Source organism: Hippoglossus stenolepis, chromosome 4, assembly GCF_022539355.2.
Source record: "Hippoglossus stenolepis isolate QCI-W04-F060 chromosome 4, HSTE1.2, whole genome shotgun sequence".
NCBI classification, from domain to species: domain Eukaryota; kingdom Metazoa; phylum Chordata; class Actinopteri; order Pleuronectiformes; family Pleuronectidae; genus Hippoglossus; species Hippoglossus stenolepis.
The window spans coordinates 3,656,133-3,675,949 of record NC_061486.1 but is presented as its reverse complement, the minus strand read 5'-3'; the positions used below and the strand labels follow the sequence as shown (position 1 = coordinate 3,675,949).

General features: G+C 46.5%; 1 protein-coding gene across 9 annotated transcripts in view; it reads left to right on the top strand.

Moving 5' to 3' along the window:
• The first annotated feature begins 2,473 nt into the window (after positions 1-2,473).
• Positions 2,474-19,817, top strand: part of aplp2 (amyloid beta (A4) precursor-like protein 2) — a 54,619-nt gene continuing 37,275 nt past the window's right edge. For 5 of the 9 annotated variants that reach the window (XM_035153773.2, XM_035153772.2, XM_035153771.2 and 2 more), the window contains exon 1: positions 2,474-2,812. In XM_035153773.2, coding sequence (XP_035009664.1) covers positions 2,741-2,812 — 72 coding nt within the window. In that variant the 5' untranslated portion in view covers positions 2,474-2,740. The remainder of the gene's footprint in view (positions 2,813-19,817) is intronic. The other 4 variants (XM_035153768.2, XM_035153766.2, XM_035153765.2 and 1 more) reach the window with 2 other exon arrangements.

Below are 19,817 nucleotides of genomic sequence, written 5' to 3'. Positions count from 1 at the left end.
CTGCTTATCTAATGTAATGCTACAATATGGCCACTAGGAGGCAGTGAACACACTACTTATGATCAAGACTCTCCTCTGCCTCCAGTGGTCAAATGGCGTCAATGCAGACGTGATGTCATAGTCACACTTCCGGTGAATACTTTTAAAAGGATACAGCAAAGTCAACTGTATAAATAACTTTTTAAACAAAGTAAATAAATACAGGAGACAAAAGAAAGATGTTTTGTGTCTGTTTAATAAAGAATAATAAGAATTAAGGAACATAAGAATGTGCGAGGAGCCTTTTCTTTTAACCTCTGTTGAGGATGGACGGAGAAATCATCAAGGATGACCCACATTTAAAATGACACAATGCAGAAATACACAAAGACACAATCAGTAAAAACAGCTGCAGACAAGAAATGGATGTTTATTAGGAAAATACCTGACGTCCCAGTGTCAGTGATTCCACCAGTACTGACATTGTCTGTACATCTGCATAGTCAAGACCCGTCAACAACTCTCCTCCTATAAACTAATGGAAATCTGTTATTTAGACGGTTGTTGGTAATACAGACTTCATATAGAAAATTAAAAATGCAGTCAGAGAGACAGAGATTGTGTTTGATGAGCTGTTAAATCCAGAAACAGGCAGAGCTCCACTGTGTGACCTGTTCCACCTGCACGTCTGTTACCTGGGGAACTAAAACTGAAAATTACTTTTTTTTTTCCCACTGGCGTTTTTGTGCCGAGGATCAAACTGACAAGTCCCAAGATTAGACTGAACGTGTGCAAATTCATTCTATTCATTCATTCTAACACGTCTGTCGACTGATGCTTTGGAAATTAATAACCACTAATGTCCTGCCTGCAGCAGAAATTCAATTTACATGATGTTTTTTTTTTAATAAACCACAAGAGAGAAACACTAATGACAATCTAGGAGGAGGAAAAATGAGTTGGGGGCAAAATAATCCAATCATGAAAGGCCAATGTGTGTGTTCGTGTGTGTGTGTGTGTGTTCGTGTCTGTCTCTTAATATAACCAACTGAATGAAGACATTTTTATTTGTCAGACACTTTCGAAACACAGAAAATTCCTGATGTTGGATCATTTGTGTTTCTCATGAAATGTTTAATTCCATCCAGGATCTGTTTATATGTGTTTGGTATAAGAGAAGAGACACGATTGACCTGTAAGAGGCTTTTGTTTAAAGACACTGTTCCACTCTCACCCATAACAAGTTCATTCTTCACTCTTCTGCTCCAAAGACACATGTTGATATTCCTGTTCTCTGCTGTCGGTAATAATGCATTTCACAGATATAGGTCGACCCTTTAACTGATGTCTGTTTTTCGTGAATGCACAAATGACAGGATTGCTGCTTAATTTCCTTGCACTTTGCATAATGATAATAATCTAATTCTATTAGGATGATAATAATAAACTCTAAATCACATGGTGCTTTACAAGTTTAAAAAGGGCCAACAATAGGAAATGGTTAAAAGCAAATAACGAGAAATCAGTAAAAGCCATTTGATGATGAAACAGCAATAGAGCTCAGATACAGTCGACAGCAATCAATGCTTGATTTTCTTTTTATGACATCATCATGTACACATCTCACAGAAGGTTTTTTACAGTATTTTAAACAAAAAAAAAACACTGAAGTATTTAGTTTTCGGAAAACCGGGAGGGGGCAGCAGAAACCGGGAGGGCAGCAGAAAACCGGGAGGGGCAGCAGAGACCAGGAGGAGGGGCAACAGAGACCGGGAGGGGGCAGCAGAGAACCGGGAGGAGGGGGCAGCAGAGACCGGGAGGGCAGTATAGAACCGGGAGGGGGCAGCAGAGAACCGGGAGGAGGGCAGCAGAGAACCGGGGGAGGGGGCAGCAGAGAGCAGGAGGGGGCAGCAGAGCCCGGGAGGGGGCAGCAGAGAACCGGGAGGAGGGGGCAGCAGAGACCGGGAGGGGCAGTATAGAACCGGGAGGGGCAGCAGAGAACCGGGAGGGGGCAGCAGAGACCGGGAGGGGCAGTATAGAACCGGGAGGGGCAGCAGAGAACCGGGAGGAGGGGGCAGCAGAGACCGGGAGGGGGCAGCAGAGAACCGGTGGTAGAGGGCAGTATAGACCGGGAGGGGCAGCAGAGAACCGGGAGGGGGCAGCAGAGAACCGGGAGGAGGGGGCAGAGAACCGGGAGGGGGCAGTATAGAACCGGGAGGAGGGGCAGAAGAGAACCGGGAGGGGGCAGTATAGAACCGGGAGGAGGGGGCAGAAGAGCCCGGGAGGAGGGGCAGAAGAGAACCGGGAGGAGGGGCAGAAGAGACCGGGAGGGGGCAGTATAGAACCGGGAGGAGGGGCAGAAGAGCCCGGGAGGGGGCAGAAGAGAACCGGGAGGAGGGGCAGAAGAGACCGGGAGGGGCAGCAGAGAACCGGGAGGAGGGGGCAGAAGAGCCCGGGAGGAGGGGCAGAAGAGACCGGGAGGAGGGGGCAGCAGAGATCCAGAGGGAGGGGGCAGCAGAGACTCAGCAGCCCCGCCGCCACACAGCTCAGTGCGGCTTCACATTTCCAGAGGAGACGAGTCTCAGTCCAACCTCCAACATTTTGTGTCGAGCTCCGGTAACAAAACAAGCGGAGCAGGACGCGTCCCGCTTTCCCGGGACTCACCGACCAAGGACCGGGATCTCTCCTCCTTCTCCGGGACACGCACACACTCAGAGGATACGAGTTCTTCACTGTAGCACCGCTACACAGATCCTGGAAGATGGGTTCAGTCCCGGCGATATCGGTCCTCTTTCTGGGCATCGTGGTTCCAGCGCTGGCCGGATACATCGAGGTACGTGATCCGGTCGTTTCCCGGTTTATCGTCGGTTCAGTGGATGAACCGGTGTTTGCTCAATTCTCTTTAAGGGCCGTTATTTGTCCCGTTTCTCACAGCAGGCGTCGGTGGCTCCATTCTGCTGAAAAACACAATTAAATCCCATCTGTGTTGTGTTGTGTTGTGTTACTGTGACTTATACTGACCAGGCTGTGATTACACCCTCCCCCCCCCCCCAGACATGATCCACACACAAGTAACGGTATTGATCCATATTTTAGAGATTTGCACAACACTTATTTCACACAGTTTCGAGGCCTGGAAGTTGGTTCTTTGTGGCAGATTCAACATGAGATCTTGTTACAGGATGATTTCAGGTTGGGTTTTTCCCACTTGATTCCTGCAGCGGTGTGTTGATGTGGAGTTGTGACCCAGGGAGGTCCTGTAACAAGATTATAGCTGCTGGGGGGGGGGGGTTGCAGTAGAGATCAAATGAAAGACAACTGGTGCTTCGTCAGGCCCGTGGGGACACACACATGGACCTCTAACAACATGCGGGACATCACACCTGTGTCCCATCCTGTGTGTGTACAACCCTACAGGAGGAGATTGTGTACTTTCTTATTCAGTTTCCAGCTTCATGGCTCACCGGGACGGCCCGTCTCTCTGGTATCACACTTGTGAAGCAGGCAGGCCTCTCTCAATGTCTTGCATTCACCAGTTTGTTGTCTTGTGTTGCTATTAAAAGCACCAACACACTGCACGAGTCCCGTTTGTGAGGCCGAATGTGGCTGCTCCTGTGCAAACACACCCACTCACACGTGCACACACTTCCCGAGTATCCTATTTTCCCACTGGATCACCAGTCATTGTCCCTGTACACCCAACGTCTGCAGTGTCAGACGTGTGTGTCATCGGATGACAATGCACCCAATTTCAGAGCAAACAGTCCCAGCGAAGACCCCCCACCCCCCACCACCACCACCACACACACACACACACACACACACACACACACACACACACACACACTTCCCCTCAGAGGGCAAACACCAGCGTTCTTGCTCACTGTTGAAAAGACCCATGACCAAACATTTTAACAAGATATCTCCTGGCACGTCTGTGTGTTGTCCAATGTGGTTATCAGGGGGCTGCACCTCCCTGTCCCCCCCTTTGCGACAAAACTCCTCGGCCATTTTGAGGCGGTATTGGCTGACATTGTGTGGGGGGGAAATAATGGTTATTATGTCCCCAACGAAATCTATGCAGCTCCACTCCCTCTCCACAAAGGCCGGTCCCCTCTGCGATGATTGTCTCCTCAGTCAGCCTTTCCTGGCCGCACACAGACTTGCTGGTCGATACCGCACAGACTCTCCTGAGATGATTAATGGGTGAAATCAATGCATTTTCTGATCAGTCACCCAGATTAAATGGAGAAGTGTACGCCGGCTGCTGTGGGCCTTCACTGTGTGGCTACTTTCGAGGATTCCTTGGGTTTAATCAATGGCTGTCCCGAAGGACGAGGTTGTTTGATACAGCATTGTTATTTGCACTAAAACACCATGTGTATATGGATTTTCAGATTTCTGTTTGTCATGCCTGCCTCATTGGGCCCTGAATGCACCGCTTTTGACAGGAAACTTGAGACTCACTACTGAAGTGATAACAAACAAACCTGAACATTCACCTGTGGGTAAAACAAACATCGAACACCTTTCAGTTGGAGAGAGAACAGAGGAGACCAACTCCCCTAGAGAGATTTTATCATGCATGACTCCTCAGGTTACATTCTTAGTAAACCATAGTCAAATATTACTAATCCACAGTCAGATGTAGGAAGTTAAACATCAAAATATCCGTCTCTATTGAAACGTCGCTTCTCTTTCTTGTGTAACTCTCATTGTTTGGACCATGTCAGGCCTGCGCTGCCAAAAAACAACTGCCTGCTGTCGACTGCTGTTGTCAGTGAAGCCGTTGGTCTGTGCAGTCCGGGCCCGGCTGATGAGCCTGTGGACGCTCAGCCGAGGTAGAGAGGGCTGCGCTGACACGCTCACTGCACTCACTGCCCCTGGACCTTGAGCTTGAATTTACGATCTGGCGTTGAGCTCCACGGAGACGCTCTCTCACTGCCTCTCAGGGATGGTTTATTCCCCCTCGTTCGGCTTGTCACTCGCTCCTCGTCTCTTTGTGTGCAGTGTGGTGGTCGAGGTGTCATCGGGCCCCGGGGCGGCCCTCTTGTTTCCCAGTTCCTCCTTTGTGAGCATTTGGGCTTAGCCAGCTACTTCAGCTGTGTAAACGGTTTTGTTTTGTCAGATACCTGTGAGAGTGCCAGATTGTGACCTTTTGTTTCTTCAGCTGTGTCCCCCCCCTCCCTGATCTCAGCATCTTTGAGTCACTCTGCACTGGCTTCAGAAAAGGCTCTGCCCTGGTGATTTATAGCTCTTTGCACTCTTATTCTCCCCCTTTAATACATGGTTTTATTTCACTCTCTTGTTCCCTCTCTTGTTCACTCGCTTCCTAGCTGAGCGGCTGCATCCTTCTCTGGAGCGACTGTAGAAGAAGAGTGCCGGCTACAGCCATGTAGCAGGTTTGCCCACAGAATCCCTGTGGGATTAATGGGAAACCAAATATGCGGAACAGTTAATGCATTCGGAACATTTTATTCTCTGCTGACCTAAGCTAGCAGAGATTATCACAGCCGTGACACACTATGTGGAAATCACGGTGTTACACAACGCAACATCTGATGTTTGTGTAGGTCATAGAAATTCAACATATATTGGAGTTTTCCTTCCACTTGGCTTTTTACGTCAAGTACATCATGTGATTGAGCTTGTGTGGAAGTTAATAAGAAAATGAACTCGTGCTAGAGGAGTGACTTTGGTTTTATAGCGTCTGCACATGTACCAGTGGCTCCAGTGGAATGGACAAGCCGATCCAACCCACAGAAGAAGAAGTATGAGAAAATTCTGTTCAGTGTATCCCAAAGAAATGTCTGTGGTGCTGTGCTTATTGCTCTTCGGTTGCAGTCGTCTTGCAGCAGCATTTTTCCTCTTATCATTCAAAGTCTGTGCCTGCTCGGCTGTGCGTACTTGTAGGCAGCCACTGGTAATAAAGTCCTATGTGCTTCGGTGTGTGTGTATCTGCTCTGGATATGAGGCGATAATGAACAATTGCTTGTGAACAAATGGCCATAGCTGGCTGTGATTGTCAGGGCGGGTGCTGTGGAGCCGACCGTTAGCAGGGGTGAATGATTCCCTATGAGGGCCTTTTGTGTGGTCCTGAATAGCCAGGACAACGCGGGGTGTTGTTACCATACAGAGGTGATCAAGATATGGAGCAGAGACGGGGGCGATGGCAGACTGTTGGCAACAATTCACGGCTGAAAAAAAAAAACCCAAAACAACAATCAGTAGCACTTGGGTTTGATAATGATCTCTCAGTTCATTGTTGTGGGTGGTGGTGCACAGACAAAGCCTCTCTGCAGGCCGTTTCTTCTCTCTCGTCAAAGCTGTGAAGATTGCCTCTTTGACCTCCACGTTCGGTCGTGTCAATCAAAATGACGGCAGCAGCATGTGCTCCATCAGCTGAGAGGCGGCCTCGCTCGCCCCTTGAAGTCGTAGATTAGCGCCGAAAACCTTGCTTTTCAATTGTAGGGACAGCCCCATATCCCTGTGAATCCTCTTAGCGATGAGAAACACTGGGTGCTCGTAGATCTGCGAACGGAAAGGTACTAATCCCAGAGCCTTACCCTTCTCCTGCTGCTCGCACTCGCCCACCAACTCAGTCAAACCCTCGTTTTCACGCCCTGCAGAGGCAAACTGACTTCAAAGTGGCACAGCACACACAGTGAGTCACCTGTGTGTAGTATCAGTGTTGTGTGCTCGACATTGAGCTCTGATCCGTGCTCTATGACTAACAGAAGGAAGGGATGTCTGATTGAATCCAAGCCCCTATTCTCTGCCTTTTCATTTCCTCAAAGATTCCTTCCTGCCACTCCACGATTCTCAGCCTCCGTCTGTCTCTCCGTCTTCCCCTTTCACTGCAGCGGCTGTTTCTTCCTCCCCGAGCCTGCGCACATCTCCTGGAGCGATTCCATAAACAGTCACTCTCTCAGCTCATCCCGGGGATTTAAATAGAGAGGCCTCATCAGACGAGACTTGTTCTCATGATGCCTGGCTTTGTCTCCCAGGCTCTGCGTGCGCTCGAACTGTCCCAAATGAGCGCTGTTGCCTCCTCTTGTTCTTTTTTTTTTTTTTAGCAATTGGAAATGCATGTTTGTGTATGTGCGTACTAAGTGTGCGTGTGTGCACAATCCTGTTACAGCTCGTCTCATCACATATTTAGTCCGTGAGAGATCCTAGGTGGCGGGATATCGGTGCGGTGTGAGTGGGTTCAAATCGACACACTCGTCACTGCACATCAGCCTCCCGCCACATGTAGGCCAATCTGCACGTCCTCCCCAAAGACGCGCAGCTGAAAGGTGAACGCCACCAGACCAGAGGGTAGAATGTGTTATTCCTTTACGACAATAGCCCGGGCTCAACGCGGCTGTGTGAGAATTCCTTTTGTCAGTTTATATGCCAGAGTGCTCAGGAATGCATAGCCTGAAGTGCAAATGGCTCGCTGCATTGTGCTTCTCTTCCTGTGATAGCAACGAGAGCGACTATTCGCTCAAGTTCAGTCGACAAAAACATCCCCTTTTAATCCCAGAGAAAGGAGCCTTGCTGTTTCAGACTTTATTTTTTAATGTAGTTTCTGTTTGAGATTGAGAAGGCAGTGAACGTAGGTGGGTTAAACCCTGTCACCCCCTCCTCACTGTGTGTGTGTGTTCGTCCCTGTAGCTCTTCTGTGAGTCACTCTTGCTGCTTGGGTTTTTCTTCCCATGAATAAAATATCTGGTGTGCTATCTATGAGTTATAGTGCACTCGTACCTCTGCCTATGGCCTCGTCCGTCTTTCCCTCCGTCCCCGTCTGTCCCGTGTATGAAGACCTAGCCCGCTGTCCCCACCTTGTCTTCCTCATTTGTGTGTCTCCCAATTTTTGTAACATCAGTGAGTCATTTGCCGACATACGCATTGATTTGTCTCCTCTTTTTCTTGTAGCCTGGAATAAAATGGAGGCAGGCAGATAAGAATCAAAGAGCCAGTTAACTGTGTGCCAGGCAACGTTTCCCACTGTTTGCTGCACCAGAAAATAAAAGAGCAGAAATTACTCCGGAGCTGTATTCTCTTCCCCTGTGTGATTGAAATTATTTTCACTGAATTTTGTTTCTCTTGCCAAAATAAAGGGGAGCCAAATCAGACCCAGTTTCCCAAACCTCAGTTATAATTGATGCGTCTTTTCTTAGGGCTCTGTTGATTTTGTTTTTCGGTCTGTTTGTGTTTGTGTGTATATTTGTATCTCTTAGTGCATCGTATGCCTCTGTCCTGTCCCCTGGATGTCTTATTTTTTGTGACACAACGTTCTGCGTGTTTTAAGACACGATTGAGGACGGTCTGTGTTCTTAGTTGTTTTGTGGTGATTTGAGAGCCATCGTGAGACGTCCTGTAGGATCAGGTTGTTCTCTGATTTTTATCTGCCAGTCTGAACACTGATTGCCACATGGCTCTTGGTGCTCTTACTCTGATAAGATGGCTGAATGACTGACAGCTGCCACACTCAAAGAATAAATGCTTAAGATTTATAATATAATATAATATAGCCTGACCAACATTGAGTTCAGGGGCAGATGCTCATACAATATTAGGGAGTAAAACATTTCCGATACTGATATATAGATAATTTAAATTGCAATGATTCCTAAAATGTCTATCAAACACAAATCTAATTGATTCATGATATTTTACAGTTTAACTATAAACTTTAATATATATACCAATTACATAGAACTTCTTTTAAGAAAATAAACATTGTACTTCAAATGTAAATGCACATCTTTTCTGCATTTTTTATTATGTAAAATACAAGTTTTCATATTGGCAAACATAAACACAGACATCAATGTCTGTGAAAGGCCCAAATCGGCAGATTTTTATCGGCTAACTGATTAATCAGTCGTGCTCTAATTAGATGTAGGATTTCCACTCATTTGGATAATGGGTTTATTTTGCACAAATCGGTTATTAAGCATTTTAAAAACGTGTTTATCATGACTGTCTCATTCTTACTTGTTTGATTTATGTTTGAATGTCAAATATGCATCATATAAAATGTATTATTTAGTTAACTGTGTAATCCAGATAGATGGAAACATGTGCAATAACAATATCAAAATCCTAAATGTTGTACAATGCTCTGTTTTGCTGAGTAACGCAGCTCAAACACTCCATTCACTGCCAAAGACAACACACCACACTAGATCCTGCCCCCTCCCCGTCCTTCTTCCTGCTTCCCAAGCTTCTGTCATATCTCTTCTCCCTGTATCTGGTGCTTTTAGTGGAAATGGTATCCTCCGCCCTGGCACCACGGACTCCATCCTGTTTCTCCCTTTTTTCTTTCCTCTGGGTTAAGAGGAAAATGGAAATGTCAGTACGGTAAGAGATAGAAGCAGTGCAGTGTAACTGTATACCCCCAGAGAAAGGCCTGTACTGCTGCTGCTGCTGCCGCCTCCTCTGCCGCGGCTGTGCGATGGCCCTGTTAGCAGCCTGTCTGATACAGCACTTTCTCAAGGAGAAGGTGGCCAAGGACAAATCGCAGCTCCGTAGGATGGTCCAGACAGGACAAGGGGGAGATTTCACCTCAGAAGGGAGAGAAGCCCACAATCCACCTCGGTCCTTTTGAGGCAGGACAGTTTATTTTTTTCCTGTAATAGATGAAATTTCCTTCCGAGTTTCCCCCACTATACTTATGTTTGAGCTCCTACCTTCAAACTCTGTAATTAATTCAATGAGAGGTGTTCATGCACGGTGAAGAGCTAAAGCCTGCACATCCCCTCCCGGCTCCCACAGAGGTGATAAAAAGAAGGAGGCTTGTGTGTTGTATAATTTAAGTAAATGACAGTCACAACCTGGCTGGAGTTCATTGGACATCGTTTCCACCGTCCAAAATAGAAAACCCCAGATGACGGAGGGGAATGAATGTAGCTTGAATGCTACCAGGGCGCCATGGGAAATAAGGGACACACATTTATATACACACAGAGAGCAGGTACAGCAGCTGAGTCTGACCTAAACACAACAGGCCTTTTGTCTTTTTTTGTCCAAAACTGACCCAAGACCAATTTTCCCCTGATTACAGGCACATATGAATATCATTTTAAAACCTTTCAACGGTTCTATTGATTAATTTAATTAACTGATAAAAGATCCTGATTAACAGTCCAAAAGTAAAACAAAAAAATGAATTCCTCACATTTGGTAATTGAATGGAACCAGTAAATGTTTTGCAAATAATCAAATGTCCAAATGATCATTTGATTTTCTGTTGACCCAAAGCTATGAGGTTGCTGCACTGTACAGTTCCCCAAGTGTGTCTCTTTGCGTCATTGTGTGTGTTCTTGTGTGTTTTACTGCATGCCTAAGGACAGTAGGAGGCAACTATAGCATTCTGCACCAGCCCTCGTTGTGCCTGAACTACGACCCTGGTGTTATCCTTGTAGTGCCCGTTTATGTATCCTCTAACTAATGGCCAGTAGATGTTTCCATTATCTGTCACGAGAAGTTATTATAACCCCATTCTTACTCAAACATTCATGGGAAATTACTTGTATGGAAACAGCGATTGTGCACCCAACCACGGATTCTGAAGTTGAAGGACTCGTGTCATTTGGCTTAATATGTAACTCTTTTGTTACGACCATCTCCATTTTGCATAATGGTGCCCTGAAATTGCACTTTATTCCTCACAAACTGCAGCTCATAAATGCTGCAGCTGAGCACCTCTATCAGCCATTTTGATCTGAGATAAAAACCAATCAAGCCCTCCAGAGAATTCCATTAGTTTGATGAGATATGATATTGCTCCGAGCACAAATCTGAAATAGCTGTTTTCAGACAAACCCATTAAAAGTCATTTGATCTTCTGCGGCTAATTATAGAGCCTTCTGAGCAGCGGGCCGCCTCCTCTGGACTCCACCCCCTCCATTCCCCACCTACCCTCCAACCGCTCCCTTCGGTGTTCATCACATCCCGTCCTTATGTTTCAGGAGCCTCTTTAGTGCCACTGTGCTATTATTGAGGCGCTGGGAGCTGACCGACAGACGGACATTGCGGCCTAGTCACGCAAGGGGCGCTGGTATTTGTCAGTAGCCTCCGTAATCATGCTGGTTTGGATTTTTTTTAATCTCCTGCAGAAGTTACAAGAAGCTGAGCAGGGTCTGAATTAGGTTGTTCACCGCATGAAAAGACACAGGAGGTGGGAGAGCAAGGTCAAACGCTTGAGAAAAAGCTGAGCATAGTAGAACAGCAAAGAGATAGATGCTCCTGCTGTGAAGTCTTTCTTCCCCATAGAGACATGACTGATTAGCTGTTGCCCTCAGAATGTCTCACCAGTGTTATATTCTTCACCAGTCTGATTGAAATCCCCCCCCGCCCTCCCCCTGCCGAGAGGTTGAGGGAGGGCAGAGTGGGGCTTAATGACAGATAAGCATATCTACATTACATCCATCATTTTCCCGCGGTAAAAGCCGGGCCTCCCTCGCATCGCCTGCGGCATCGCAGCTAATGCAGACATGTGGGTTGTGTCTGCGCTCCACTGCTCTGTGTCTGCAGGGGGAGAGGAACGAGCAGGGAGCAACGCAATCAGGGCAGCGATTCATTTAGAATCAGCCCGGGTGGTCATGGGAGAGTGGCACCGCACGCAGGGTACCAGAGTCAAACTGCTGCCTGCTTCCAAATGTTAATTAGGGTAAAGTTGGGCGTCGTCAACTTTAGTAGACCCTCATTAGAAACATTTGTTTAACATAATCATCTTTCGTCATTATTCTATATGATCTCAAAAACATGGTCCCTGAGCTAAAAATTAATTTTAACATCACCCCCAGAGGGTTTATAGCATATGTGAAGGATTTGGCCGTCTCACTGTTATCTGATTAAAAATGTTCCTGTGGAAACGACTCAGACTTGCTGGGTGAGGCGGCACTGAGTATATTTGGCTTCTTATCTGTATTGTTTTTAATAACCGTATAGGTTAGACAATGAAATGTATTCTGTTTTCTTCACTCTACACCTTTTTGATCTACATATATATTTGTTTTTCCTCTACTTTCCTTCCTGCGTAATAGTTTTTGTCCTTTTTTCATGTACAAAATCGAATATCCGAACCAAATAAACAGAATGAATGAATATTTTTTAATGACTAATGGTACAGAATGCAACAGAATTATTTAAGGAAAATGTGGCAACACGCTGCTAATGTTTGCATTTTTGCTTTCTGTGGATTTGTTGCATCGAATCCAGATATGTTGAATGTAGCCGAAGCATCAAAGTCAGACCCCTGGTAACACCAGTGAGGTCAACAACCCTTTTCTCCTCCGCCAGCATTCCCACGCAGTACATCTGTCACCTGCTATCATTTCCTGTTGTCAGATATTTTGGAAACATCGCTACGTGTCCTTGATCCCGTTCCTTCTCCTGCCGTTCTCTGGCTGCTCTCCCGCTCCGGCGTGGCCTCGCCACAACTCACGGCTGCCTTGTAGCGACTGAACGTGATATTTCCATGTTGTCCTTGAAACTGCATTTTTCCGCCTGTTCTCAATGTCAGCTCCCACTGAGCCGCATTACCCCCCCAGTCCCTCTGATTCAGACACAGTGTTCTTCCTCCCCTCTCCTCGCTCTGAGCTGACTGTACCACACAACACATTTTAGGACAAATTGGCTGTTTTGTGTCTTACTTTGTTCACTGGAACAATCCGTCCCTGTGCCTCCCTCACCTCCTTCCCCTCTCGTTCTACTATCTCTCTATTACACCTCTCACCCCATGGCTGCTTTTTCCCTCCTCGGTTCCCCAATTTCTCTTCTGCTTGCTCAACAATTACGTGCTCATTAAATGAGGGAGTCCAGGCCGCTGAGAGAGACGTCAGTGACAGAGCTGGAGGCCTTAGCGAGGTGCCCTGTTACTGTGGTTCCTTTATTGACAAGTCTGCCTGCCTGTCTGCCAGCCTGCCGGGTCCTGAGGAGCAGCTGCGTGGAGCTGCATGCTGATGAGCGCAGAGTCATCCAGCAGGGAAAATGAAAAGGCGGAAATGGGAGTGACATAAGGAAGGAAGGAAGGAAGGAAGGAAGGATGCAGCACTGGGTTTTCAGTCACGAAGAGGAGAAAGTGAAGTGAACACAGGTCACTTCTTCCAAATCCTCTCTCCTCAGCGCAAAAGATAAAGCAGTTTGTGCTCTCCGGCGGACGAGAGAGAGGCACACTCCTGTGTCTAATCCTCCTCTTTTAAACTGCTGAGAGTGCAGTTCAAATTGGGGAAAGAGTCGGCGTCCACACAAAGCTGCCCACGGAAAACACAGGCCCATAGTTCACAAACTGAGCCCCTGTCTAACAATCTCCTAAGCCCTAAATCTCCTGTTTGCCACTGCCACTGCCAGAGCCGAGCCGGCCGCTGACTTTTTTCCCGCCCAGCTATCGCTTCTCAACAGGCTCTCTCTCTCTCTCCATCTCATCACCTGAAATCCCCCCCCACAGAAAGCCAGCGCTGTGTCAGAAATACCCGGCAACCCTCATTAACTCCTCTGCCTTTGGTGATGTCAGGCTTAGACATACACACGGCAGCGATATGCCCTCTCTGCACCCGCACACATGCATGACCCGTGCTTCTCCTCCTCCGCTCACCGGCTGGATATAGATAGACCTCCCACCCGGCACAGAGAGGCTTTTAATAAATGCACAGGCTATTGCCGATTTAATCATGCTAATGTGTACGTTACAGCGGGTCAGCTTATTGGCTATTTGATTTCCAGTCCTGCTCACTGGAGAGGGCCAGAAGCAGAAGCTACTGGAGGAAGAATGGTGGGGGGGGGGCGCAACCTAAGGGTAGCGCAATGAAGTGAAAACCATGAGAAAGCAACTCAATTTAATCTCTTGACCATGGAAATGAAGAGCAGCTCTTATTCCACTCGAAGAGGAATGAGAGAGTGGCGATCATTACACAGAAGCAAATCTCTACACCGCTCAAGCATAAATTGGAAATGGGGGTGTCGGGTTTAGGCTAAATACATTGTTTGACTTGGAGGTGAGGCTAGTTGTTGTGTTTATTTTAGTCATAAACATCTGGCCCAGTGATGTCAGGAATGTAATCCGCTCTCGGGCACGTGGAACATAAGCCTGGATAGAGAGGGCTGAGAGGGTCGCCAGCTCACATGGCTCTGACAGAGAGAGAGAGGAGCAGGTGGAGAGGTAAAGAGATAATTGAGGCGAGAGGAGATGGACGCACACAGAGTTGGCCAGAGTGCTCGCGGCGATTTGACGTGAAAGGACGGAGATGGAGGTCTGAAGGGGTTTGCTCATGCAGAGAGCTTTTAGTGGTCAGGAGGGAAGAATGGCGTGGTGCACCGACAGGAGCGCCGACTCACCTCAAACCCGTCGTCGGTGCACCACGCAAAAGAAATTTACCTGAAAAGGAACCTGAATCTTCACAGTGCTCGAGTCATTAACGCCAAATGAGAAGCAATTATCATCATCCGGCAAGAAATAGCTTTTACACTCCAGCGCCTTATTTATGCGATCGTGCACCTGCGTAGCTTAGCAACTAAGCAACAAGCTCTGGGTGAAACCCTCGGTGTAATTATCTGTTTATCGCTGCAGCACACACTTATCAGTTATTTCTCTGTTGACTGACTTTACTGCGGATACCATCTTTCTCCCCGAGCAGCAACACACAACTTCGGCTATGTATTTTTTTTTTTTGCCTCTTTTGTTGTGTTTGCATATTAGAAATCAGATGGTGGAGGTTCAAATTCAATTAGTGCTCTAATGAATAAATCCCCCTGGCAGGATTGCATCTATTACTTACCGATCTATAATTTATACACTCTCGCTCTATCTTTATTTCTCTTTTTTAACGATGACAGTTAATTGTTGTCCCCACGCAGGAGAGAAGTAGATTTGTTTGTCATGATTGAGATAATTCAACAATACAAGTCCATGTCTTATTGGCTGCCGCTCGCACTCTTCTGCCCTGCCTCTCCTCCTCACCCCGTCTCTCCTCCTGCCTCCCTTTGCGTCTCTCCCGAAATCTCTTGACAGTGATTGGACTAACGAGGAAGCTGTAGTCAAGCTCTCGCAATCTCTTGACAGGTCTCTCCCGAAATTCGGCAGCAGATACTGCAAATGGTTCACCCCCGAGCAGAGACGCAACCAATTTGCTCCCTTGCATCCTCCTCTCTTTCATTCTCCGCCCTCTCCGCCTCCTGCTCACCAGCCAATCTGCTCTGCATCTACCTGATGTAGTCAGGTAGGGAAACCCAAAAGCAACATTATGATATCTGTGGATAACCCTCTGGGCGGTGTGTGATGTGGCTGGAGAGGTGGAGGGCGAGGAGGAATTTTCCAGGGAGATGCGTGCAGCTTGAAATCTATGTCAACTTGGCCCGTGGGGAAACAGCTCTTCAGTCCCTGCTCCTTACTCTGCTTCACTGGCAGCCCCTCCCTTCGGAATAAAAGAATAATGAAGTACAAGGTGCAGCAGTCCTGAGTGTCTGTCTGACACGTCGCAGATAACAGCTTCAGAGAGGAAGATGGCGAGTCCGCACAGCATCGACAACACTGGGTGTCTGAATGTGTCAGAGTGAAAAACAGTGTGAAGTGCGGGAGAGGAAAAGGGATTAAAAATGTGGAGGAGGGACGACCTTTGCTCTGTGATGACAGAGAGTGGTTCAGCTATTTACTTCAGATAATCCCCCCCCGCTCTCCCCGTGACTGGCTGCCCTTTGGTCACTGACATACATTATAAATCTCGAAGGTCCACTTTGCATCAGTTAATAGCTTTGTCTCCTTGTAAAGACCTCTCTTCTGACAATCCCAGGAACGAAGTCTCCCCCACAGACATTCACTGATTTAATCGAACTGAGAAGTAGAAAACAGGCGCCAGCAAAACAAGAAAAGTTTCGGTTTCACCTTTAGTCAGAGCTCAGTGACCAAGGAAACTCGTGGTCATGTGTTTTTTTATGAACACACCTGAACTTCAGGTCATTAAGTGGACTTCCTATCTTTGTGCCTCACTGGCAGGTGAAGGATTCCACTTTTTAAACAAATTATAGTTAAACTTTATCTTCTATTTCCAGAAATCTCTGTCCGTCTGTATGTTGCGCACATATCTTGTATTGTCAAAGGCTCGAGGAAGTGCAGTGTCAAAGTTGCTGCCATTAGGACACACGATCAGATCAATATTTAATAAACTTGATATACAGGTGACCAGCGCTCTGTTGCAGCGTCGGCTGGGACCCATCAACAAAAGTGACGTTGTTGACAGCAGCCGGTTCAAACTACGGCAATGATTGATTCTCTATTGTGGGGTTCTGTGTACTGAGTCGAGTTTCACCTAACTGTAAATAAACAGGTGCAGCAGCAGCTCTGCAGACTTTACTTGACGTGGCTCAATAACTGTAGGTCTGTTTGACAGTCTCAGAAAGAAAGCTGCAGCCAGCACTACCACAGACCGTCAAACCGCCCATTTCAAACATGCATGTGTAGAACGGCAACTTAGAAAAAAATCCATGATTAGAACATTAATTACATTTTGGGTCAAAACCGTGTTTTTACCTTATTCTACCTCCAGTAAAATCAGCATGAACCCAGTGTGACAGCTTTACACTGTTCACCAGAATCACTTTGAATCCCTTGTAATTTGACAGTGAAAATGAATTAAATGCCCCATGAGAATGTCATTACCTTTTTATTAATCATTCTTCTGACAGAATATTTCATTAGAGGAGAAAATGGCGTCTACCACCATGACATCTATTTTGCCTAAAACATCCCCTCTGAGGTCTCATTTACAAAATATCTCTAGATGAATTATGGTTCTAATTAGCATTACACTGCTGGACTTTTGTGTAATCCTCGTGTTTTCTAGTGTTTATTTATCTATCTGAACAAGCAACATTAGACAGGGCAGACGTGGAAGACGAGACCCCTCCGGCCCACCAACTGGAGCTGCTTATAAATAGACCGGACACACCTTCTCCCCAGTGAAAAGCCCGTGTACCACAGGGAGAGGAATAAAAAGCACTTTGCTCTAATTAAGAGTTTCTTTCTTCTCTTCTCTTGGCCTAGCATCATTCCACCTCTCTGCATTTTACGTTAACATGGCAGACGCTTAGTTGACACTCGTCCACTGCCACTTTCAATGAACACACACAAATGTAATTGCTTGATCACAACAGTTACAAGCAACCCACAGTCTGGAGTGCAGAGGTGAGAGGCACAGAAGAAGGCGCTCAGTAGAACACACACCTCCACCAAGTCCCCTTAAAGTCAATCAACCCACAATCTAATTACACACACACATAAGTCCTGGAACCTCACTATCCTGCCAGTGTTGCGTATAGCCTGGTACAAAGAAAACGAACACTGCTGCATGTTGTTCTCAAGATGTGAAAACCAATAAGTATTCATGGCTATTTACGCCCAGAAGTTCAGTGCCCATCATATCGTCGTGCCGGAAAAACTTGCAGCGTCAGTGTTTAGACTGCGGAAATATATAATACGAAATAAATGTATTCACCTGGGTGTAAAGGAGAAAGAGCCGATAAAAACCTGTGTCTACTGACTGATAATATATTGTCATTGCTGACAAAAGCCAGATGTTAGTGTGTGTAAAAGGCGCTCAAGTTTAGTGCAAATCCATAAAGTAGTTCTCAGGTATAGGTTTAAAAGTTGTCCTTGAACATTTCCTCAAGACAAGTGAAGTGTAAAAATCAAGACTTTCAAGTGCAAACATGAATCAAAACTCACCTTTTCTCTGTGTTAACATGCTTCAGATGCTTTAAACCGACATAAAGGAGACTTTTTCATCGTGTGCCACCCTTTGGCTGCTGCACTTTCTAATTCAAATTTGACACCTTCCAACCAGGATTATAACGATTAATGGAGGCATGTGTTCACCGTATGACAAATGTATTGAGGAGCTGAAGAATGGACTGAAATACCATTAACAACTGGCTGCTAACACAGACGAATGAGTGTGAACCGTGTTGTTGAAAGTTGAAAGTGTTATCTCTCTCTCTCGTGCATCATACACAAATCTGAAACTAGAATTTCGTCTTATTTTGGCAGCTGAAGTTTGCAGTGGGCGGCTTGTGTTTACAGAAGCTAGCGGACAAACTCGCTGTCTGACAGTGCGGACGTTACCAGGAACTGCTCTGTCAGTCCTGCTCCTGTCATGAAGTCAGAAAACAAACACACACAGGATCACTGAGTTTTTCTCTCGAGTCCAAACATCTTCAAATCAAGTGGATCTGTGTCTGTTCTTTTGTGCTTGTGCGTCATTGACTCTGTGTTCATGTCGCCTCTACTCACATCATTGATAAAACAAGAAAAATGGCAGCACTAACCTCATTGTGTGGGTCCAACCAGATCTGTTTCTAAAATAAGGTTATTTATTCCTTTTATTTACATTCTGCACCACAACTGGAACCAATATTTATTAAAGTATAGAATATCTCTTGTGTACATCAAGCCTTCGACCTGTCAACCCACTGGGATGTCGCTCATTGGTTTGTAAGCTACCGGCACCATCTTGGATCTTTTAAACCAGAATGAACCATATATGGGGGATGGGAGGGGGTGGAGCCTGGCTGAGAGCTCGAGTACACTGCATGCTCACCCACACCTGTGACCAGCAGCCATTGGACGGTACTATCTGTCAATCAAACGGTATCCATGCCCCCAATGCATACGGTGCTTTTTCTCGTGTATTTGACTCTAATTTGGACCATTTTTCCCCCCGTTTAGCTGTGAAGTGAACACACCGCTTGTGTTGTGTGTGTGTGTGTGTGTGTGTGTGTGTTTCTGCAGCATGCGTGTGCATCAGGACATGCGTGTGCATCGGGACATGTATGTGCGGACCTATGGAGCCGAGGGTCATTTTCATGTGTGCACCCAAGGACACGGCTTCGCGCCAAATGGGGCAGAGCAGCTGTTATTGTGAGCGTCGTCCTCTGTGCCATTCGCTCAGCCTCACATCTCTTGTGTCTCATATGCCAGTCTCTCACAACTGTGGCCTCATTCCCTCTTTCTGCATTCTGTTTCTCTCTCTCTCTCTCTCTCTCTCTCTCTCTCTCTCTCTCTCTCTCGAATCCCCCCCTCCGCTGCCTTTTTCCTCCTTCCTGTCTTTTCGCTCTGTCGCTGTGAGCTTCTGATGATCTATCTCCCTGCTTTCTTCTCCCCCCCTTGCTCCACTTCTTCAATCTGTCTCTCTCTCTCTCTCTTTTGCCCTCGTCTTTTCCCTCCTCTCTCTTTCCCCCTCTGCCTCTCTTTCTTCTGCAGCCTCAATGTTCCTGCGTGTGAATAGCTGGGATGCTTTTGTAGAGGGGTTTCCATAGTGACGGGCCATTTGAACAAGTCGTCATTCACGTCCGTTTGCTGTAGGCCGGGGAGAGAGGCCATGTTATCTCGGCCTGACACACAGGCAGACCTGCGCCACTCAATCACACCAACGGTTACCTTGCAAACAGCGAGCGGCTTCGCATCTTCTGTCTGGAGCTTAATTAGGACGGCGCCTCGCTGCCGTTCATCTCCGTGCAGCGAGCACAGCGACGTTAGGGCGACCCTCAGCCAGATCAGTCTGCAGCTCAATCATAACTCTCCTTGGAAACTGCTAGTGAGGTGGGACTCGTGGAATATTAACACCAGTAAATAATTACCACAGAACAGGAACCAGTTTACTTTGCAGTTAATACATAACTCTACTGGATTTTCATTTACCCTTTTCCATTTGTTATTTTAACTGATATTAGGAAGTAGAACATTTACATATGGGCTGAAATATGTATAAAAATACTTAGTACAAGTAAAATAACTAAATAGAAATAAACATAAATCTACACGTTTTCTGCATCATTTATTCTGTAAAATAAAAAAA